Below are 24,705 nucleotides of genomic sequence, written 5' to 3'. Positions count from 1 at the left end.
TAAATCTCCAAGTTGGGACACCCTGTATACATTATTTTTTGTATGTAAAAAATTTCGATTTGAAATACTAATCGACAGGTCTGAACATTTTTCAAAAAAAAACAATTATTATTGGAACTATTAAGTTTATTTCACATTACAGACATAACTTTATTTTTTATTATCTTGTAAATGTTAGAAAATAAAAATTTGATATTTTGCAGTTATGTATAACTTTACACGCTCTATCTAAATAGCCATTAAAATAACAGTGTTGCCATTTAAGACAATTTGCGATGACGTCATATCTCTAAATAGGGACACCCTGTATACATTATTATTGTATGTAAAAAATTTAGATTTAAAATACTAATCGACAGGTCTCGGCATTTTTCAAAAAAAAAATTGAAAAAAAATAGTATTGAACTATTGAATTTATTCCATTTGGCTAGCACACGCTGTATGTAAAATTATCATTTTACTTACATTTTTTCTAAACCTAATGTGTACAAGCGGTATTTTGAAATGTCTAGCGTCATAATTGGTGTAAAAAAATGCAACTTTTTAAAATATACAGCACCAGGTAGTAAATTATGTACCTACTTTATATTAGAGACCTTAGCATAGTTAACACGTAATTTGTGTCCACCGCTTTACAAAAGCCACCCGTGTAGATTATTAACAATTATTCATCCATGTTGGAGTCAAGGTCAGGCCAACAACGCTACACACCTCCTGAGACGACAAATTTTGTCAGGATGTTAGAATAGCAAGACCACCCGACAAAATCCGTCAGCCTGACTGTCAGGATTACTCCTTTTTGTCGTGCTACACACGCTCCAACAGTAAGACCCAACGTTGTCAGCCCCGACAGTCGGGTGGTTTTGTCAGAGCATGTGTAGAGGTTATTACCTAATACCAAAAATAGGGATACTCTAAAATTATGATACAAAATATACACTTTATTTTTGTAAGCCATTAATAGTGTTTACAATAATGTTAATAGATTCTTCGAGTTGTTCCTTGTTAATAACAAGAGGAGGGGCAAATCTAATGATGTCTTCGTGAGTATGTTTGGCAATAAGACCGTTCTCTTTCATCTTCAAACATACATCCCACGCATCAGCTACACCTATAAACAAAACATATGCTAGACCAAAACCAATAAAATCCACAAGGAAAAAGATTTCCTGTAGCTGGCTGTATATCAATCACCAAAAATTAGTAAAATCCTTTATAAAACGTATACTTTATGTAAAAATCCCTTAAAGGGCTACATCACAGAACGTTTTAGAACTAAAAAGTTCATCATCAGTGCTGTTAACATTTACATTGTTGCATACAGGTATTGTAACATGCTTGAACCACCAAAATACACTTGAGAGCAAAATAATCGACTCACATGTTGAATCGTACACGTTAGAAGTATCGAATTTCCTAAAGCTGTTGTACGATTTGAGTGATTTTTTAGTATGTTATAGCCTTATTATTTAAGAAAATCGATGTAATATTGTTGCTATACAAGTAAAGGTCATTTTTTACTGTCATAAATATGTGTTGTAAGGATATTACGGGTGAAAGGGATACGGGTTCATGTGATAATTTATGGACACCAGGAGGCGAGAAAGGAGCAGTAGCGAATGGCGGGTAGGGAAAAGTATTATAGGTAAAACGCACTACCTGTCGATTTACACCACATTTATTCCGTGATTAACAATAGATGCTACAATCTATTGCTAGAATAACAATAGATGCTACAATATAATAAAGAAATACAACCATAATTCAACGTCTTTTTCCCACGCCCCGATTCGTATCGTCGTCTCGTGTCTTGTGTCTTCTTCTTCTGGCGCGCAGTCTCTTCGATTTGGATCGAATGAATATTCGATTCTTCAAGGTCGTCGCTTACCCGCTGGGTCGGAAAAGCACAGGGCCGGCTCGTTACGGCGTGATGTTAATGCCTTCTGGTCCCAATTAATTAAAACTCTTATTTCTATTCAAATACATATAACTTGTTTATAATCGCGACCTATCCTACACGTGTATACTTGCTAACTACAACAGTGCCGCATGAATGGCTTATAGATATATTGAGAATATATAAAGTCGATGATAATATGGTAACCTTTTTAGAGCATATAATGACGGAGTGGAAGACTAGAATTCATCTTCAAATACCTGGTGAAAATAACATCGAAACTGAAAATATCGCAATCAGCCGGGGCCTGTTTCAAGGAGATTCGTTGAGTCCACTGTGGTTCTGTCTAGGTATGAACCCACTATCTCAGCTATTGAACTCCACAGACGCAGGTTTTAGCATCAAAAATAACAACAATGTGGTGGCGAAGCTTAATCATTTATTGTATATGGATGATTTGAAATTAATGGTCACTCGAAACCAACTCGATGAGATGTTAAAAACTGTAGAAACTTTTTCTAATGATATTAGACTTCGGACTAGACAAGTGCCGTATTTTAAATATAGTCAGAGGAAAAGTACAGCCCGGAGGATTCGATAGGCAAAATGGCCAGAACATCGTGGCCATGAGTGAAAACGATATGTATAAATATCTTGGAGTAAAGCAAGCGCGGAGAATTGACCATAAACAAATGAAAACAGAGATAACTACTGAGTTTATACGAAGAGTAAAACAGCTGCTTCGCTCACACCTTAATAGTAGAAATTTGTTTAAGGCACTAAACACCTACGCATGTTCCGCGCTTAGCTATTCATTTGGCATTGTTAAGTGGACAAAAACGAACATAGAAAATCTTCAGCGAAAAGTAAGAACGCACCTCACAAAGGCACAAAAACACCATCCTAAAAGTGCAGTAGAACGAACGACATTACCACGGAATTTAGGAGGAAGAGGACTTATGGATATAGGTGAGCAATTAGACAAACAAATTGCTAATTTAAGATCTTATTTTCAGGTGCAGGCTGAAACATCTACTCTACATCGCGATATCTGCGCAGTAGATGACACAACACCGATAAAACTAAGGGAAGCAGAACTGCGCATAAACCACCTTACTAAGGACGAAAAAGTGCGCGCCTGGATGGGTAAACCTCTGCACGGGCGACATCCCAATGAGGTCAGCCAAGATTATGTCGACAATATAGCGTCGAACTACTGGTTGACATCAGGAAAGATGTTCCCTGAAACGGAGGGTTCATTACTGGCCATTCAGGATCAGGTTATACCAACCAGAAATTACCTGAAATATATCATCAAAGACCATCATGTTCAAAACGACAGATGCCGATATGGATGTCAAGCCCAAGAAACCATCCAACATCTTACAGGGAGCTGCCAGGCATTTGCTGCAACTGAGTACAAGGAACGGCATGACGCAGTGGGAAAAATCCTTCATCAGGAGATAGCTATCAAGCTGGGACTACTCCAAACCGACCATCTCCCATATTATCAATAAGTCCCTGAGAGTATGCTTGAGGATGGCAACTACAAGCTATACTGGGACGGCACTGTGCTCACAGACCAAACAGTCGCGCATAATAGACCAGATCTCGTATTAGTCAATAAATTAACGAGACAAACAACCCTCATTGATGTGGCGATTCCTAACAACAATAATCTACGTACTAAATTTACTGAAAAGATCACCAAGTACAGAGATCTGGAAATTCAAATACGGAGACAATAGAGAATGCAAAGTACCCAGACGATACCGATTATTATGTCTACTACTGGAGTCATTCCGAAGACCCTCCTCGAAAGCATAAAAAAGCTGGGTCTTAATGAACATCTTTATAAGACCATGCAGAAAGCAGTACTACTCGCAACGGCCAGATGTGTACGAAAATTTTTGGGAGATACACCTGCATACCAAGTCACCTAGGGCTCGATAACACGGAAAGAGTCCCACCAAAGCTCAATCCTTTTGATACCGTAGGTATTTGGGATGAGTCAATTTTCCCCTTAGAGGGAGTGTGAGCCGTATGACTAAATCTGGATCATAATATCTTTCTCACCCGAGTTAATGTTTATATACACCTTTAAATAATAACAAACATGACAATCCAATGTTGCTCGCGGTTATTGAATCCAAGAACAGATACTACATCGATTAATGACTTTGAACGAGTTTTAAACATATGTTATACAGAATGCCCTATTTTATAATACACGGGTGTAACAATCATACTGTGTTTTTTTCTTAAAGTTCGGAACACCCGAACACCCAGTTCGGAAATTAAAATTCAATTGTAGCCTTAGGCTTTGTTAACATTTTCTTTTTTGATTCATTTGCTTATGTTGGATAATAAAAAAGTTGGGTACGTTAACAACTAGCGATGTTTTTCATCAATAAATCCTCATTTTCTGCTTAGTCTAATAAACAAGTCTAAAGTAGGCTATGAGAAATTAACAATTTAATGGATGTCAAATTGTTAACAATCAAAAAGTGTCTGATTTGTTGTGAAAATTAGTAGATTTATTATTTAAAATTTTAATTTTCAATTTAATATAAAAAGGTAAATGACCTTTTTTGTGATCTTACATAGCGAAGGACTTAGCTACCATGCTATCGGCTCCTTATATTGGTAACAATTTTTTGCTAATGCACGATAATTCAAGACCACGTTCACGAACTGTAACCGAATATTTACAACAGGTAAATCTTCGGACTTTGCATTGGCCATCGCATAGTCCAGATCTTAACCTGATCGAAAATTTGTGGGGCATAATTGGCAGAAGACCACGACAGCGTTTTCAACCTCCTAGAACCGTACAAGAGGTAGAAACAGTAGCTCTCGAGATTTGGAATGATATTGATTAAGACCAAATAGCATACCTCATTTGTAATATAAAAGTACATATCTCTTTTATTATCGAACATAAGCGAATGAATCAAAAACAAGATGTTAAGAAAGCCTAAGGATACAATTGAGTTTTAATTTAAATACATATTTTATATATACTAGAATATTACACAGGGTGTTCCAAACTTTAAGAAAAAACCACCGTATGATTGTTGCACCCGTTATAAAATGACCTTTACCTGTCTAGCAACGATAATGCTACATCGATTTTCTTAATGAATAAGGCTATAACATGCTTAAAAAATTACTTAAATCGGACAACAGATTTAGTAAATTCGAGACTTCTAAAGTGTACAATTCGGCAAGTGAGTCGATTATTTTGCTCTCAAGTGTATATGCGTGAAAAGGCTTTAAATGTTGTGAAATTATAGAATATTTACCTTTTTATATTAAATTGAAATTGATGTTTAAAATATTCCTAGATATAACATCAGGCATCTTACTGTCTGGATATAACTCCAGTTGCTTCTTACTGTCCGTAATGTGAGGCTATAACCAAAGACTATATACTCTCCTTTGAGTATATTATATTCTTTGATATAACCTCCGGTCAAAGCAACCCACTTGTTGTGGGGAGTTCTGTGATGCTTGATATTGTATCTAGGAATATTTTAAACATCATTTTTAATTTAATATAAAAATGTAAACATTATATAATTACACATTTAAAGCTTTTTGACCCATATATTTTGGTGGCAAGCATGTTAGAAACCTGTTAAAAGCTCTGATGAAGAACTTTTTAGTTCAAAACGTTTCGTGATTTTGTGGGATTTTTTAATAAAATATAAATGATTTTGAAAGACTGATAGGTTTTGTACACACTTGAAATGAATGAAAGAGGTGAAAGAAGTATATTAAAGTGTGTAAATGTATTTTAATTTCCTTAGCTAAGCGCTTTCGACATAAAAGTCATCTTCAGAGCTAATGGTCAATATATAAAAAGTACCGGCTACTTAGGAATGTATTTTCTTGCATCGCATTAAGAAATTTTTAATTAATTCTGGTCCACTGTGGACCAGACCACAGTGAACAGTGGACCAGAATTAAAAATTTCTTAATGCGATGCAAGAAAATACATTCCTAAGTAGCCGGTACTTTTTATATATTGACCATTAGCTCTGAAGATGACTTTTATGTCGAAAGCGCTTAGCTAAGGAAATTAAAATACATTTACACACTTTAATATACTTCTTTCACTTCTTTCATAAATGATTTTACTATTTTTTTTTTCAAGACCAATAACTTATATGCTACTAATAAATATCAAAAACTCTATTTTGAAGATATGTTACCTCTGTTGATGACTACAGCGTTCAAAAGACCTTTTCCTCTAACTTCCGTTACAATATCTTTATTTAATTTGCTTTGAAGCTCTCTTCTGAAGATCTCTCCCATGTTGAAAGCGTTTTCTGCGATGTTCTCGTCTTCTAAAACTCCTAGGGAAACAATTGCTACTCTAGAACCTAGAGGGTTACCTCCGAAGGTGGATCCGTGAGTACCTAAAACGAAAGGAAGAAAGCATTAGTTTATACCAGGTGTAGTTACAAAATATTAAGATGGACGCCAACTTCGTACTCTTCAGATTCAAGAATATGAGTTTTGGGGCCTGTTACTACCTGTCTATTCGTCGAGGTAAGAATTCCAACCAATTTCTTGGTCCCTCTACTCAGATAGGAGTAAACGAATATAAAATGAAGATCAGAAACATCTTATACTTCAATTCGTTCAGAGACGAACATGAATCACTTACGTACGTTTTACCTTCATTAGAAATCATCAGAGGGGTATATATAGTTACCTCTGAACGAAAAGAAAAATAATCTGTCTCCCAATGCCAATTCAAGATATGAAGTGCAAATCGTAGACTTCCCCGAGTCTTCTTTAATTTATCGTTCGTTTGGTTTGCAAATAGTACAAACCACGAATACCGAAGTAATCAGAATCTGGTCCCAAGTGAAGTATTTATTTCTCTGGAAATAAAATCCATATCGAGTTCTTCTATTGTATGCCTTCTGGTTCTTTCTTTTGGCTGTAGCGAATCTCAGTTTAATATTTGCAACTAAAAATGCTTCTAACAAATGTTAGACCGTCCGTCTTATTTTCCCGACTTGGCACCATGTGACCATTAATTGGTTTTCAAGGTTAAATCCGCATCGAAAGGAATACGATTTCCGAACTCATGGGGAGAGATTTATAATATCACTTTATACAGTAAATGATCTTCCTAAAGACTCTTGAAAAGTAAGAGGTTTTTACTATTATGTTAAAGCGTAATCTTACCTGGTTCAATCACCAACATAACATCATCGTTAGCTAAGCAAGCTGACACTGGATAAACCCCACCTCCCAGCGCCTTTCCAAGGACCAGAATATCAGGCTTGACATTTTCGTAATCTACAGCCAGTCTTTTTCCAGTTCTTCCTAAACCAGTTTGGATTTCATCGGCAATCCAAAGGACGTTGTATTTGGTGCAGAGTTCTCTGACGCCTTTTAAATAACCTGGAGATGGTACTCTAATACCGGCTTCTCCTTGGATTGGTTCAACCATATAGGCACATACGTTGGGATCTTTTAATTCCTCCTAAAAAGTAAGCCATCATTTGTACATTGATCAAAACTAGATGAGTTACTAGTAAAACAATGTTAGACTTAGTAACAAAAGAGTTGTGCAGTTAGCTAAGACCCACTCCGGGTTGTAGTGCTATGAGAAGAAGAAAAATTTGGGTTGTAGTACCACTGACAGAAGAACAAATCGAATCCAAAAATATATAAAAATTACTACTCAAACCATAATATTCTTTCCCTATGATAGGCTATTGATTATGTTTTTTAGAAAGGAACTACAACGTTAACGGGGTTTTATTGTTTCATATAGTCAATGGACCTCTAAATATGAAACAACCGCGGAGTGCTACCATTTAAAGGGGTGCGTTTTTGAGAAAGGGGTGAATTAGTCCCTAGGCACAGGGCGAATTAGGGTGAGTTCTATGCACGTTTGGTACAAACACGTCTACAGGAAAAATTTTCCAGGTTAAATTTACTATCGAAATATATCACATTTTAAAGTTACAAATATTTTGTTTTACAAAAATATATTCAAAAGAAAAGCAAGAAAAAAACACGAAAGGTAGCATTTTTGTTTCTTGCCCCATAACTTTTTTCCACGGGGATATAGGTATAGGCATTGCTTCACAGAAAAAACTTCCATTATTCATCTTTAAAATGACGTTTGGTATAAGTCTCTATGATTTATACTTTCCAAAATATGATTTTTCAAATTTCGCCACTCACATAGCGATTTTGGGCCATTTTTCTTGTTACTTCGCAAACATTGTTCTGTAACATTTTTTACGAAGCTTTAGGTATCAATGTTACATTTAATAGTAAGAAAAGTCAATTACCTTTAAAATGGTCTATCGCTAGGGTTACCATAATTTCTTAAGGCCAAATCCGGACGGGGTAGTCCAAGGGGTTGTAGAAAATGTAAAATGTTAATTTCTGTGTTGCTACCTCCGCATTGTACATATATGCATAATACGCATTTATGTAGATATTATGTACATAAATGCATAAGGCGCAATTAAAAGTACAGCTGTTTCGCTACAATTTGCAACTAACTTCCAAAATCTCCGCCAGTTTAAAATACATAAAATATACACCTATGTTTTAACATACTTTAGATCTGAAATGAAATTTTCCACCGTTAGGCCAAGTGTTTTCCATTTTTTTTTGCAAATAAAAAAATCCGGACATTTCTCATATCTGGACGCCAATCCGGACATGTCTTTCAAATCCGGACATATGGTATCCCTATCTATCGTAGAAGGCTGTATGACTATTTTTAAGCAAGATATGGTTTTTCAAATTTTTATACTTTTAATGATTTTTGATATATTTTACCATTATTTTTAAATTTCTCATTATAACTTTTTTTATAGTATATTTAGGTATATACATTGCCGAATAAAAAAAAGCTTATTTTCTTTACTCTAAAATGGCGTATTGTAAAAAATTCTAGGTCTATTTTTAAACAAGATACGCTTTTTCAGTTTGACATATACACATGCAATAGGTCCCACTAAGTTGGAACCATATGGAAAACTTTTTAATATTAACTTTATGAAAAAAAAATTATTCTTTATAAAATGCTCTGCATAATCTAAAACCTAAGATGTAATCAGATATAAAATTTTATCAATAGTGTACTAGGTATGTTAAAAAATATTTTGAAATTCTTTATTGAAATAGAAATCCTACTAACAATATTTAAATATGAATTTGCTTAATTAAATACAATATACAATACATGCAATATTATACAACACATACAGATTTATTAAAAATTATTTTTTTATCTAGGTAAAATATATGTCTTTAGTAATTTTTTAAAAATTTGAACTGTCAGTGCATTCTTAACACTGGGGGGAAGATGGTTAAATTCATTCATACATTTGTAAAACAGGGATGTCATTGTGCTATGTTTATTAGTTTTTTGAATATCAAAATCTTCAATATTTCTCATGGTATATGAATGAACTTGACCCCTCAATGTAACATATTCATTAAAATATGCAGGCAGCATTCCTTTTTTTAATTTTCGCTCAAGAGTAAAGTACCTTTATATTTCACGAGAAATGCAATTAGGGAAGCCGACCCCGCATAGGGATAAGGCAAAGAGAATGATGAGATGATGATGATGAACATCGAAAAGTGTAATTAAGAAAAGTTATTTGGAATTAAAAATTATGTTAAAATATGCAATTATATTCTTCTAATGGAACAAAATAAAAAATTTTCTCAAATTACGGATATCCTTGGATATCCTACGAATATCTTGTTTAAAAATAGTCCTAGAGGTGTTTGCAATACACCATTTTAAAGTAAAAAAATAAGCTTTTTTTATTCCACAATGTAGGTATATACCTAAATGTACAAGAAAAAAGTCAAAATGAGAAATTTAAAAAATAATCATAAAAAATATCAAAAATCATTAAAAGTATAAAATCTTGAAAAAGCATAACTTGTTTAAAAATAGTCGTACAACTTTATACAATAGACCATTTTAAAGATAATTGACTTCTCTTTCTACCAAATGTACCATTTCATATACCTAGAGATGCGTAGAAAAAAGTTACAGAACAATGTTTGCGAAATAATGGGGAAAATGGCTCAAAAATTCTGTGGGCGGCAAACTTTGAAAAATCCTATTTCGGAAACTATAAATCCTAGAGACTTCTACGAAACGTCAATTTAAAGAGGGAAGATGGTAGTTATTTTCAGCTGAAGCAATGCCTATACCTATATCTATGTGGAAGAAAGTTATGAGGCAAAAAACAAAATTGCTTTCTTTCGTGTTTTTTCTTGCTTTTCTTTTGAATATATTTTTGTAAAAAAAATAATTTGGACTTTAAAATATGATATTTCGATAGTAAATTTAACCTCGAACAATTTTCCTGAAGAAGTGTTTGTACCAAAAGTGAATAGAACTCACCCTAATTCACCCTATGCCTAGGGACTAATTCACCCCTTTCTCAAAAACGCACCCATTTAAATGTTAGCACTCCGCGGTTTTTTCAAATTTAGAGGTCCATTGACCATATGAGACAATAAATTCCCGTTAACGTTGTAGTTCCTTTTAGCTCTCTTATTTTGAACATAATCAATAGCCTATGAGTTACGAATTAAACAACGCAAAACGTAACCTAATATAACCTATGATTTACCTCTAATGCCTTCAGATCGTCGTAAGGTATAATTTTAAAGCCAGGCATGAACGGTCCATAGTCCTCATAGCTAGTGGGATCTGTAGACGCTGACACTGCTGCCAAAGATCTTCCCCAAAAGTTGTCTTGTCCAAAAATAATTTTGGCCTGATTTTTGGGTATCCCTTTCTTTCTGTATCCCCATTTCCTGGCTAATTTACAGGCAGTATCGTCGGCTTCAACACCTACACAACAAGATTTAAGAATACTGTATTTTAAGCAAAACAGAGCCACATATCTAAAGATTTATTAGGTTAAAAACAATGAAAAAGACAATTTAAATCTTAAATTGTCTTTCTTTACCTTCGTTTACTCACAAATTGATTCTTCTTCTTAACGTGCCATATCAAGTTCCCTTGACGGTGGCGATTAACATGGCGAAACTGTCTCTGTTTAGAGCTATTCTAAATAGTTGCTCAGCTTTCTTTATTCCTGTCTACTCCCTTATATTCTTCAACCAAGAGGCCTGTTTTCTACCACTTCCTCTGCGTCCTTCGATTTTACCCATCATAATAAGCTGAATAATATTATATCGGTCTCCCCTTACTACGTGTCCAAAACAGGCCATCTTTCTACATTTGATGTTATCAAGCAGCTCGCGAGCAGCATTTACTCTCTTACGGACTGCCACATTTGTCAGCATAGCCGTCCATGGTATTTTTAGTGTACGTCTGTGCAGCACATTTCAAAGGCAAACAATTAATGGTGGATATTTTTAATGTCCAAGCTTCGACACCGTATAAGAAGACTGACCAAATCTAGCATTTAGTCATGCGCTTTAAGTTGAATTTACAAGTTATCATTACAGAAGAATGACCTCATTTTTAAAAATATGCGGGCTATCTGGATTCTACATTTTTTCTCTTTATCTGGATCTAGTTGTTCAGTAATAAGGCAACCAAGATATTTAAAACTGGGTACTCTTTGAATCATATGACCATCAACATATAACCGTGAATCTTGATGTGCCAAAACGGCTAAACACCATGTATTTTGTTTTGGAACAGTTGTATGTTTAGGCCAAACTCTCTTCCCACTGTGTCAATGGAATTTAAAACGCATTGTAATTCATTCATATCATATCACTTAAAATAACTGTATCGTCTGCATATCTGATCGTATTTTTCAGAATTCCATTAACTTTCACGTCACATTCCAAATTATGCAGCGCTTTTTTAAATATTATATTTGAATATAAATTGAACAACAGTGGGGACAGTATATACAACCCTGTCTGACACCTCATTGTATTTTACATATTTCTGTTGCTTTTCCATTTATGTAAGCTGTCGCTGCTGTTTAAATTAATTTGTGATGCTGTACTCGATCAAACGCCTTTTCATAGTCAATAAATACAGCAAAGACGTATTTCGTTTGATCTCGGTATTTCTGCAATAAAAATGTAGTGCAAAGAGTGCGTCCCGGGTTCATAGTCCATTTCTGAAGCCAAATTGTGTTTCACCTTGGTTTTCTTCACATTTATCTCTGATTCTACTGTGGATAATACGTAGAATATTTAAAGTGTGGCTCATTAGGCTTATCATTCTTTAATCGCTACAGTTTTTCGGACTTTGTTTTTTGGAGGGCTATGAATTCGGACTTTAACCAATCTTGAGGAATATCACCAGCTGAATAAACATCATTGAAAAGTTTGACCAGTATTTCTACGTTTTCCTCATTTATGAGCTTTAACATCTCTGTCGGTATGTTGTCCTAAAAATTGACTAAAAGGAATCAAAGTCGTTGGATTGTTACCTAGATAAATTGACGTGTCGTGGAATGCAAATTATAGATTCCTCACGTCTATTCATTTATCGTCCGTTTGCTTTGTAAAGTTAAGAAAGCTCGCATTTAGGTTATGGGCAGAATTTGTTTTCAAACGTAAGAAATCTTTAGATCTTCGACTCTTTGGATTTAGTTTTGCTTAGAATAGATGTCGCTGTTGCTAGGGATGTTCACTAATTTTTAAATATAGTTGAATTCAATAGATTATAAGGTATATAAAAACGTAACAATCATAAAACTGTTTAAAAATGTTTATTTTTTAAGATAAATGAGTTTATAATGTTGATTTTCTTGGAGGCTAGAAAAACGGTACCCTGCAGCGAGGCTACGGTCTGTGACGTCAGCAGTCGAATTGTCTTTGATCGAAGACTAGTTCTGTATACTTATTCACGAATATGAATGTGTGCAGTTCTTTACGGATTTAATTAGTAAAAATGAAACCAAATAAGTGGTGTTTTGTTCCTTGATGTGTAAATACCTCTAAAAACAATTCTGACAAGATTTTTATTACAGTTCCAGCTAATTTAAATCGTAAAAAGAAACGTAAAAAAGAAGTATAAGTATCAATAAAAACCAAGCTTTTCTCTTGCGAAGATCACTTTTTTATTGTAAGTTATGAATCATTTCCTAAATAAATAGGTTTTTAAATTAAGTACTCATTTTTACCCAATCCTATGGTATGTTTTAGATTTAAATTAGCTTGGTTATAAAAAAATAAATTATAAAAATTCTTAATACCTACAGTCGAAAACTTCGTATTTTGGACTTCTAAATATTTGTTTCTAAAAATATCCAGGCAACGAAATGGGTTAGCAAGAAAATGTTTACAAAAATAAAAAGTACCCATATAGTTTATGATCTTTCAATTTGTCTGGAGGTTTAAAAGACTTGGTGTCCATAACATAGTAATAAAGTAGGTACATACCTATTTATTACCGACATACCCTATTAACTAGACATCATTTAAATTAGTAGTGCAAAATCTATGCAAATGCTATTTAAATGCATTAATTTTTACGAATCCTGAGAAAACTAATAAATATTTTTATTAAGGGTCGAAAATCCATTAGAATAAACAAAAAGTTTCCTTTGAATGAAATATTTGAAATTAAAAATCACACCAAATTTTCTCTTTTTTTTCACCCCCTGTACCTTATTAAAATAAACATTTCGCTACTCTGTGGTTGATTTATTTCTTTACAAGATGACAAGAAATCGGACACCATTGTTACATGTACAGTACGTAGGTCAAGCGGATCAGCTATTTTAAAACCTTTCATTTTATTTATTTATTTGTACCACCCAAAATATGTCCTTAGAAACAGTCTATCCACTTTAAACTAAACAAATTCACCATAAAACTCCACGTTAGCCCTGATAAAACAATAAGAGAACAAAATACAAAATAAAATGACCTGAACCACAGCCTGAACTAACGTCAAACAGGTACCCAAAGAGAAAAATACTGTGGACATGCGCGCGCTGGAGTTTCATAGACAGGCTTTTTTAATTTTCTTAATATTTTAGACAATTATTCCTAGGGTGTTTCTTTAATCGTTTTACATCTTTAAAATGACTATTAAATTTTTTGTGAACATCCCTATTGGCTAATATGACAGGAGATTTGGTTTCAATTCAGAGAACACACCACTAGTCAATCTGAGGAGCCCAAGAGTATAAAATGTGCATAAGCGTATAGTTGTGGTCTCTGTTTCGAAACTAAATCTTAAACTGTCACTGCCACTGACAATATTTAGCAAAACATTAAAATCTTGTATTTACCTGTATTCATCGGCAAAACCTTGTCGTACCCAAAAAGCTTGGTTAGAACCTCTGCATATTCTCCAAGTTGATCGGAAAAAAATGCTCTGGATGTGTGGTGAAGTACTGCACTTTGGTCTTGTAAAGCTTTGACGATTTTCGGATGACAGTGACCAAAATTGTTGGCGGAATAACCACTTAAGTAATCAAAATATCTTTTTCCTTCGACGTCCCATACAAAAACACCTAAAAGACATTCGTTTATTAAGGGGATAGGCGCAATCTTTCGGCTCCAATGCTATTTAAAAATGAATTCATTTTTTTTTCGAATTTTGAGAAAACTAATAAGTATTTTTGAAAAATTTAAATGCAGAATGAAAGTTTCTAGCTACGGAAAGCTCGAAACAGAAGTGGAAGATCAAGTGAATAGAGCAAACAGAGCCGCAGGTTTCCTGAATGACACAATATGGAGAAATAAAAATATCGAAAAAGAAATAAGGCAGAATTTACAAAACAGTCATCAGGCCAATAATGACATATCGCGGCAGAAACACGATCTGACACAGAGAGGACAAAAAGATTGCTTCGAAACAGCGGAGATGAAAACCCTTCGAAAAATCGATGGTAAGATACTATGGAACAGAGCTAGAAGTACAGATATACGACGGAGATGCAAGTTGAAGAACATTAATAACTGTGTAAGAAACAGAAGAGTAGAATGGAATGGCCACATAAGCCAAATGACCAGTGGCGTAACAAACTCCGTCGGCCCCCCCCGCAGAATTGGAAATGGGGCCCTCTTTAAAAAATTACTAAATGCGACATGTGTAACAAATACCTATATGTCTTACAGCCCAGTAAATCAACGTAAAATATGGCGATACCGTGTAATTTTCAGTATCACCACCGAAGTGGTCAACTCGAGACTTTTCGAGTTATTTATAATTAAAAATGTTTATTATTCAACAAAAAAAAATACGTTTTTAGGCGATTTTTCGCAAATAGTTCAGAGTAAGTATTCGATCGAAAAGAATATTGTTAACAAAAATGTATCTAGCTTATAAAAAAAATGAAACAAAAATGAAGTCTATCGAAAACTTGTAGATCATGAAAAGTTTTTCTTATCCGTCAAATTCCAAATCGAATATTTCAACGTGAAATAACCAAAAAATTAAATACTGTTCGGGGAAACTCATTAGAACTTTTTTAAAGTGTTTAAAAGAAGCTTTATTTTTTACAAAAATTTTTAGCATCAAAACTAAGCCAGTCTAGCCAGTTACGCTCAAAATACAGTTAAAGTCGGTTCGCTAAACTCAGACACAACTGGCTAGTGATTTTAGTAAGTAATTTCGTCAATTTGATAAAATTGTCAAAAAAAAATTTACTAAATAGTTAATAATTACTAAATAGTTAGTAATTTTGACAACTTTGGCAAAATTGGCAAAAAAAATACCTATTAATATTACTAGTAAGTTGTGTCTGAGTTTAGCGAACCGACAATAATCCCATTTTTTTGGTAAAAAATTGTGAAAATCACCCCTATTTAACACCCCAAATGAAACTAATCATTATCGTCTTACAAATTACCTAACTTTTTTTATACGGCCTGTAAGTCTCACCGGTTCAAAGTGCTTATTTGTAAAAGGGTTCTAGTTAAAGGGCTTGAACTTGTCACTAATCACGAGTATATGCAAATTTTAAACAGCCATGTCTTAACCAATTTTTGTCTTACAGAAAAATAAAATAAAGCCAAAATATTTATAAAAGCAAGACCTACCTACATTTCTTTACTCTTTGAGATTTTTCGTATCACTAATACTTTTTAAGTTATTTTGAAAAAAAGGCGTTTTTCCAAAATAAAAAAAACTTTTAAATTTTTTCAAAAATAAGAACTTCGAACCGGTCAAACTTACAGATCATATAAACAATAAATATTTAAAGTAAAATGTAAAGCGCTAATGATAAATTTTATTTGGGGTGCGAAATAGGGGCAGATTTTCACGATTTTTTTTTACCAAAAAAGGGGTCAACTTTATTTTGAGCTTAACTCATATAGTTTTGGTGCTAGAAACTTTTATAAAAAATAAAAATAAAGCTTTTTTTTTAACATTTACAAAAAGTTTTAAGAGTTTTTCCCGAAAATTGCTCCATTTTTTGGTTTTTTCAGGTTGAAATATTCGATTTCGAATTGGACAAATAAGAATAATTTTTTATGAGCTTCAACTGTCCTTTTACTGTGTCGATAGACTTCATGAATAAGTACACCATTTTCTGTATCTTATAAGCTACATTTTTGCTACAAATATTCTTTCGATATCTAATATTTAATTCGATAAATACTTATTTTTGAGTTATTTGCGAAAAACCCGTCTGAAAACGTTTTTTTTTTTTTTTGAAAAATAAACATTTTTAATAAAGAAAATAATTTTGATAAAGAAACTCTATAGAAGAACAAAAGTTGCTTATAATTAGTCAATTTATACATTTCCGGACTTATTTTAAACGTATGTTTTTCTCCCCAAGGAGGGGTGTCTCCCCCGAAGTAAAAGCAACCAACGACATAAATCCAACTTTGAAGTGGAGTGTAACTAGAACCTAAATCCAAATTGTCAAGCAAATACGTCCGTCGTGACGCTGATAATTTCACTCCAAAACTGTCATTTACTGAGCTATTGGTGTATTCATGCATTGTTTATGACGACTTACATTTTTCATCTTTATTGGTATAGAATAAAATACAACAAAAATTACTAAATGATTACATTAGTATTATTCTATGAGATGAACAACTTTCTTCGTGCACTATTTACTATCAGCGAATATATCTACAACTTTATTAATTCGGATGGACAACTTCATTTTCAAATCTTCAATACTTAAAAAACGTATGTATGCAAATAATATAACAACATATTTTTACATATATTAGACAACAAGATGGAGCCCTTGACATATTGGAGCCCTTGACATATTGGGGCCCCCCGTAAGCTTCATGCTGAGGCGGCCTCTGTTACGCCTCTGGATAATTGTATCGAAATACTACTAAACGTGGGTAAAGATTAAAGAGAAAACCCATTTCTAGATTTAGAAATATTGTTCTAAAATTCGGCAAATTGCAATTCTCAAATCTTTCAATAGCCACGTACAAAGCATTATAGTTTATTGTCGTTACCATAAAATTTCGGTAGGCCGGAAGGGATTAAGTTTCTAGATATTATATGAGATGATTCACTTGGCAAACACGTCTATTTAGAAATTTACGTGTTGAATTTTAAACACATAACGTAAAATAATATAACAATAACAGATTTTAACATAATATCAGATGACAAGATGGGGCCCCTAAGCGATTGGGACCCCCCGCAAGCTTCACGCTGCGGGGTCCTCTGTTACGTCCCTGCGAATGACAACAAATAGAGTAGTAAGGACAGCGATAGACGGTTCCCCAATAGGAAGACGATCAGAGGGAAGACCACGAAAGAAGACTATGTAACGACAATTTATTACTGGAGGCACATTGAAAAAACAGACAGACTAATGTCTATATAAAAAAAAGAAGAAGAAAAGAAACTGTACTTACCTTGTCCTTTCGCTAGAGCAACTGGTAGAGGATGGTAGTTATGGGCTGCATACTTCTCTTCCTTATGGATAACCTTTTCGGTACTCAAAGCCTTCTTGGACAAGTTAATGCAGCTTTTGGCATTTTCCAAAAGTCGTGGGGCGTGTCGAGAAGGAATCATTTCTGCATCCAATCAATCAATCGATTTCTGCAACCTAAAGTATTCAATGTCAAGTGATGAGAATTATTGTGGCTCCAGTATATTTATATCATTGTACAAACACGCATATTTTTAGATAAAACGTTTAAGATGATTCTGTTAGTCGATCTGCACCGATCTGTTTAATGGATAAAAATTATTGTATATGTCATTCAGTATGTTAACAATTATAAAAAACGAGGGGTGCCTTTTGACTTTTTTTATAAATATTAAAAGAAATTTTTCGGTTTTTCGGCTCGGGCATATTATTTTAAATTTTTTGTATCACTATCTCTAAACAAAAAAGGTCTTTTATAATTTTTCTCCTAAATTGATTGTTTTTTAGTTATAAACAATTTAAAAGTGAAAAAGAACGAAAGATGACAATTTTCAAGGCTCAAAAACACAAGTAAAAAATATTATTTTTGTAATTATCAATACCTAAATTCAAGTTCAAACCTTATTTCATCAGTTCTTGATAAGTATTTTGGACTTATTTCATTTTAAAACATTGTTTTTTAGTTCTTAATGCAGCTAGATCGCCCGTCTTTCCATAAGGAATCTTCCTCATTAACTATTAAAAAAATATATTTTAGAATAAAACATGACAACAATTCTTATAGGGACCTGATAGAATAAGGTTTTATAATAATAATAACTTGAATTTAGGTACTTGATGATTACAAAAATAATATTTTTTACTTGCATTTTTGACTCTTGAAAATCTATCGTTTTTTTTTCATTTTTAAATTGTTTATAACTGGAAAACGATCTACTTAAGGGAAAAACGACAAAAGACCTTTTTTGTTTAGAATGATCCAAGAAATCTGAAATAATATCGCCAGGGTTGATTTTTTGTAATTTATAAAAAAGTCATTTTTTAATTATTAATTAATTATAGCTAGAAAAATGAGGATATATAAGACTATATGTAGTGAAAACTATAACTCTGTATGGCCATTGAAAGAAAGAATATTAGCCCCATCAGAGAACACAAAATTTTTCGAAAACCTCCAAAAAAATAAAGGAAGGATGAAAATTTGGGAATAGGTACCTAGTTGAAATTGTCTATTATTATATAAGAAAAAGTTTAAAATTCTACATCCCCTCCATTTTACAAAAATTGGGAAATATGGGGTGAAAAATATTTTCTCGGGAGTGAAAAAATATACGTTCAAAATAGGCTCGGAATTGGATAAAATGACTAATTCTAAGCAACTTTTGTTTTATAGAGTTTTTTCACTAAGTCAATACCATTGTATAACTAGACCACTACTGTATAACTAGACTAAACTACTGTGTAGATAAACAATGTCAATACTTTTCGAGTTATTTGCGAGTGAATATGTTCATTTTTAACAAGAAAAAACATGTTTTTGGACGGTTTTTTGCAGATAACTCAAAAAGTAAGTATTCTAGCGAAAAAAATATTCTTAGTAAAAATATAGCTTATAAAAAATTGAAAAAAATTGTGTACGCGTGGGGTCTCAGACCCAGTAGAAGCAGAGTTGTAGCTAATTAAAAGTAGGTTCTTCTTCGTCAAATTTAAAATCGAATATTTCAATGTGAAATAACCAAAAAATTTTTGAAAAATGGAGGGGATGTAGAATTGTAAACTTTTTCGTATGTAATAATAGACAATTTCAACTAGGTACCTATTCCCAAATTTTCATACTTCCTTTATTTTTTTTGTGGTCAGATTGTTCTTTGATCGGGCTATATTGGCAATGCTGAAAACAAGGAAATGGATTTTTGGAGAAGAACAGCAGGAAGATCTAGACGAGAAGGATTACCAATGAACGCCTGAGAGAAATAGTGGGAATCAAACGAACTATTGTAGATTACTTATAAACAAAACAACTGATCTGATTCGGACATATACAAAGAATGGCTGAACAACGAATACCAAAGGAAATACTAGAATAGCAACCAGAAGGCAAGGGAAAACGAGGTAGATCGAGGACAAGTTGTAAAGGAGGAATAGACAAAAAGATGAGAGAAGAAACATAGAAGAGGACATAGTATGGAAGGAAGGGACGAAGTGGCGATTGGAGTCAGTAAAACGGAGGAGAACATTATAAACCGACATTTAGTAGTACTAGTCAAACATTAAGATGTACCTGACAGTTAAGTTATTCCGTAATTGTCACAATTTTATATTATCTCACTCTGGTCATTAGTGTTGACCTATTCACCTTTTATACACAGATGCTATCGTTTTCTTAGTAAAACAAGTTGTTTTATATGCAACGTTTATCTTTTTCTTGATAAAACTGGTTATACAGGGTGTCCAGAAACTCTACCGAAAAACGAAGACAGGAGATTCCTCAGATAATTTTAAGATAATTTAACCCAATTCACCTAGTCCGAAAATGCTTCTTAAGGGAGCTAGAGCTCTTTGAAGATGGCGTCATGAAATTAGTTTTTCTTAAATACCTCCAGAACGCTTCTATTTAGAAAAACGAAAATTGGTATGGATATTTACTTTTCAGAGATGAATCGATTCCATCCATTGCAAATTTCTAGTACCGGTCATAGGCGTCCGTTTTGGGTAGAGCAACAGCAGGTATTTTATCGCATAACTTTTTTATCCTTAACTTTTATGCATTTTTGACACCGGATTATTAAATTGCGAGGTATTCTTAAAAAATACTAAAAGATCTCTCCTTCATCTTTTTAATAAAGTTTATCAAACTGGCTATATACCAACGGATTGGCTGCTGTCGACTTTTGTGACGATACCTAAAAAAGCAAACGCGAAAAGATGTAGTGACTACCGAACCATTAGCTTGATGAGTCATGTTTTAAAGATATTTCTACGAATTTTGCACTCTAGGATGTACCAAAAAATAGAAGAACAGCTTGGTGATACACAGTTTGGATTGCTCAATAACCTTGGGACCAGAGAAGCACTGTTTAGTATTCAGGTTATGGTACAGAGATGCAGAGATGTCGGACATCCGGTTTATATGTGTTTCATTGACTTTGAGAAGGCCTTTGATCGGGTAAAACATACGGAAATGATTGCTATTCTTCAGAAAAGGGGTATTGATGATAAAGACCTACGCATTATCAAAAATCTTGACTGGCATCAACGTGCAAACATCAGGATTGGCTGGGACACGTCTGAAGAACTTCAAATACGAAGAGGAGTAAGGCAGGGCTGCATTTTGTCCCCACTAATATTTAACATCTATTCTGAGTTTGTTTTCAATAAAGCAGTGGATAATGCTCAATGTGGTATCAAAATGAATGGCGTCAATATTAATAATTTGAGATATGCGGATGACACGGTGTTAATTGCGAGCAATTATGAAGAACTTCAACATCTGATTAATAGGATTACCACAACGTGTGATGAATATGGACTCAAGCTAAACACCGCAAAGACCAAGGTGATGGTTGTCAGTAAGACGCCAATACAACCGGAAGTAGTAACAGCTTATGGTGAACAATTAGAAAGAACTAACAGTATCACCTACCTTGGTTGTAATCTAAATGAGAACTGGGACATGAGCAAAGAAATTAGAATACGTATAGAGAAGGCCAGAGCTGCATTCTTTAAGATAAAGAAACTTTTATGTGGAAACAACATTACTTTGAATCTTAAAATTAGATTAGTGAGATGTTATGTGTTCTCTACTCTTTTGTACGGTGTCGAAGGTTGGACTTTAACAGATACTCTTCTCAAGAAATTGGAAGCCTTTGAAATTTGGGTATACCGAAGAATCCTACGAATAAGTTGGGTGGATAGAGTTCGTAACGAAGTTGTTTTGCACCGGATGGGAAAAGTCACAGAAGTCGTCAGAACAGTTAAAAATCGAAAACTTGAATATTTTGGCCATGTTATGCGACACCCAGAGAGATATAATATACTCCATTTAATAATACAAGGCAAGGTAGACGGAAGAAGAGGGCCAGGTCGAAGAAGAACGTCATGGCTTAAAAACCTGAGAGAATGGTTTAACAGATCCTCTGCATCCCTTTTCCGGGCTGCTGTCAACAAAATTATTATAGCCAATTTGAAAGCCAACGCTCGATAATCGAGCACGGCATATACAGACGAAGTAAAAATCATAAATAAAACTTACCTTGTGAAAATTGGTAGGATTCAAGAAAACGGCGATCCTCTCAGTAGCATTTCATGCCAATCAAAAAACAATTTCATATTTTGGCCATCTTTTCGGGTTTTTGGACCACTGTGCGACGCCCAGAGAGATATAATATACTCTATTTAATAATACAAGCCAAGGTAGACGGAAGAAGAGGGCCAGGTCGAAGAAGAACGTCATGGCTTAAAAACCTGAGAGAATGGTATAACAGATCCTCTGCATCCCTTTTCCGAGCTGCCGTTAACAAAATTACTATAGCCAATTTGATAGCCAACGTTCGATAATCGAGCACGGCACATGAAGAAGAAGAAGAGTTATTCTAATACTAAAAGGTACTCTTGCTTTAAGTCGGTAGTACACACCATTTTCTAGAAAAATCGATTTGAAAGTTTTTCGTATTTGGAATTTGAAAAAAAATTGAAAGAACTTGTCAACAAAAAACGAAGTATTTTACCAACATAAAGTTAGAGTAACTTTTAGTACTCGAATACCTCATAATTTAATAATCTAGTGTCAAAAATGCTCAAAAATTGAAGACAAAAAAGTTATGCTATAAAATAACTGTTGACCTACCCAAAACGGACGCCTATGACCAGTACTATAAATTCGCAATTAATGAAATCGATTTATCTCTGGAATATAAATAAATGTACCAGTTTTCGTCTTTCTAAACAGTTTTTTTTGAATTTTTTTTTTAATTCAAAAAGCGAAAAATTTTCAAATCGATTTTTCTAAAAAACGGTGTATCCTACAGATTTAAAATAAGAGTACCTTTTAGTACTAGAATACTTCACAATTTAATAATCCAGTGTTTGAAATGCATTAAAGTTAAAGATAAAAAAGTTATGCGATAAAATAACCGTTGCCCTACCCAAAACGGACGCCTATGATCGGTACTAGAAATTTGCAATGGATGGATTAGATTTATATCTTGAAGATAAATACGCGTACCAATTTTTCTTTTTCTAAATAGAAGCGTTCTGGAGGTATTTAAGAAAAACTAATTACAAGACCCATCTGCAAAGAGCTCTAGCTCCCTTAGGAAGCATTTTCGCACTAAGTGAATTGGGTTAAATTATCTTAAAATTATCTGAAGAATCTCCTGTCTTCGTTTGTCGGTAGAATTTCTGGACACCCTGTATATTAGCCAAACGGTTTTGTTTTGATATAAAAATATAAACAATAAAGATGTATTATTGAATGATCAAACAAATTTTAATATCCCATACAAATTGTTGGAACGATTTCAGACTCTGAGCGTCTATATTTGTTGATGCTACTAAAAAATCCAATAATCCCAATCGTCCAAAAAAAATGTCCCAAATGTGTCCAATTGGGTTAACATCGGGGCTGCGTGGCGGCTGTGGTAAAACCTTCCCGATCTCATTAAATTACTCACATATGAATCTTGCGGTATGGCATCATGCGTTATCATGCATTAATATACAGTTTTGACCAATGAACGGTGCGAAAGGTATGACATGGTCTTGGAGAGCTTCTTCCACGTATCTTTGATTACTCACACTGCCTCTATCGAATAAAACAAGATCAGTACGAGCTTAGTAAGAGATACATCCCCAAATCATTATTGACCCTCTTCGGTAAACCACTGTTTCGGTTATAGTGCATGGAGGAAACCTGTAGACACGTTGACGTCCATCTGGACCTCCTAGAGCTATTCTGCTCTCATCTAAGATCAGTATATGTTCTTCCATTCCGCCACAGTCCAATCAGCATATTCTCGCGCAAAGCCAAATCTTGTTCTACGGTGTTGTGGGGCGCGAGCTGGACGGAAAGCCCTCAAATTTCTTTCTGCCAGTCTTCTTCTAATGGTATGTTCACTCACACTAACATTTCTTACCTCAAAAAGACGCGTACGAGGTTCAGGAGCGGTGAAAAAGCGATTTCTCAATACGTTGCTGACAATGAAGAGGTCATCTAGAATTGCAGTTCAAGCCTTCAGTCAATCCCGATCTTAATTCAATTGAACACATATGGGACAACCTCAAAAAACGGGTAGGAGCAAGAGTACCAGCTCCTACATCCTTCGGGGATCTCAAGACAGTTGCGGTAGAGGAGTGGCACAATATCCCCCAATCGGATATCCACGATACCATGAAATCCATAAAAAATACCATAAAAAACCAATTTTCCACTATTAGATTCACATTTAAAGATAATTAATAAATTAGTATTAATATTGTACTTACCGAATCTCATCCACTCCGCTCTAGTAGATAGCACCAACAAAACTGATGATATAAGTCACTTAATTCATTGAAGGGGTCATCAATGTCATCAATACCAAGTTCGATAAAACAATTAATCAGTTATTATCACTTCAAAGTTAAAATATTGTGGATAACATGTTAAAAAAAGTTAATGTTAAGATTAGAAGTGTCAGGAAAGAATTATGAAAAAATTGTACGGGGTAAACAGAAACATTTAACCTTATTCAGATTCTATAGGGAGCATTAAACAACTGGAGGAGAAAATGTACAGGGATGGGAATAGAACCTGAGAACAAGTACCTACATAACAAATATTTTCTTCGCAGACGATCAAATGATTATGACAAAAGATGGGGAAGATTTGGATTATATGATTCGAAAGTTAACCGAAGCATACGAAAATTTGGGACTCACCATCAACATTAACAATAGAACAATAACAGCATATCTAAAGGTACGTATCCATTAGGTTGG

The 24,705-nt window shown here is 33.9% G+C and overlaps 2 protein-coding genes across 3 annotated transcripts in view; one reads left to right on the top strand and one right to left on the bottom strand.

Moving 5' to 3' along the window:
- Positions 1 to 24,705, top strand: part of LOC126884896 (adhesion G protein-coupled receptor A3) — a 400,023-nt gene that overhangs the window by 34,152 nt on the left and 341,166 nt on the right. The gene's annotated exons all lie outside the window — the stretch shown is intronic.
- Positions 921 to 24,341, bottom strand: LOC126884903 (ornithine aminotransferase, mitochondrial). 2 transcript variants are annotated; one of them, XM_050651232.1, is made up of 7 exons: positions 24,211 to 24,341; positions 17,711 to 17,904; positions 14,152 to 14,376; positions 10,546 to 10,769; positions 7,103 to 7,403; positions 6,115 to 6,321; positions 921 to 1,111 (listed from the first exon to the last, which is right to left on the bottom strand). In XM_050651232.1, exons 2-7 carry the CDS (start codon positions 17,868 to 17,870, stop codon positions 942 to 944), a joined length of 1,287 nt encoding a protein of 428 aa, XP_050507189.1. In that variant the 5' UTR covers positions 17,871 to 17,904; positions 24,211 to 24,341; the 3' UTR covers positions 921 to 941. The 2 variants fall into 2 exon arrangements, with proteins under 2 accessions (XP_050507189.1, XP_050507191.1); XM_050651234.1 differs by lacking the exon at positions 24,211 to 24,341 and adding an exon at positions 20,009 to 20,108.

The sequence above is a fragment of the Diabrotica virgifera genome, chromosome 5 (genome assembly GCF_917563875.1).
Source record: "Diabrotica virgifera virgifera chromosome 5, PGI_DIABVI_V3a".
NCBI classification, from domain to species: Eukaryota; Metazoa; Arthropoda; class Insecta; order Coleoptera; family Chrysomelidae; genus Diabrotica; species Diabrotica virgifera.
This window is presented reverse-complemented; position numbering and strand designations above follow the sequence as displayed.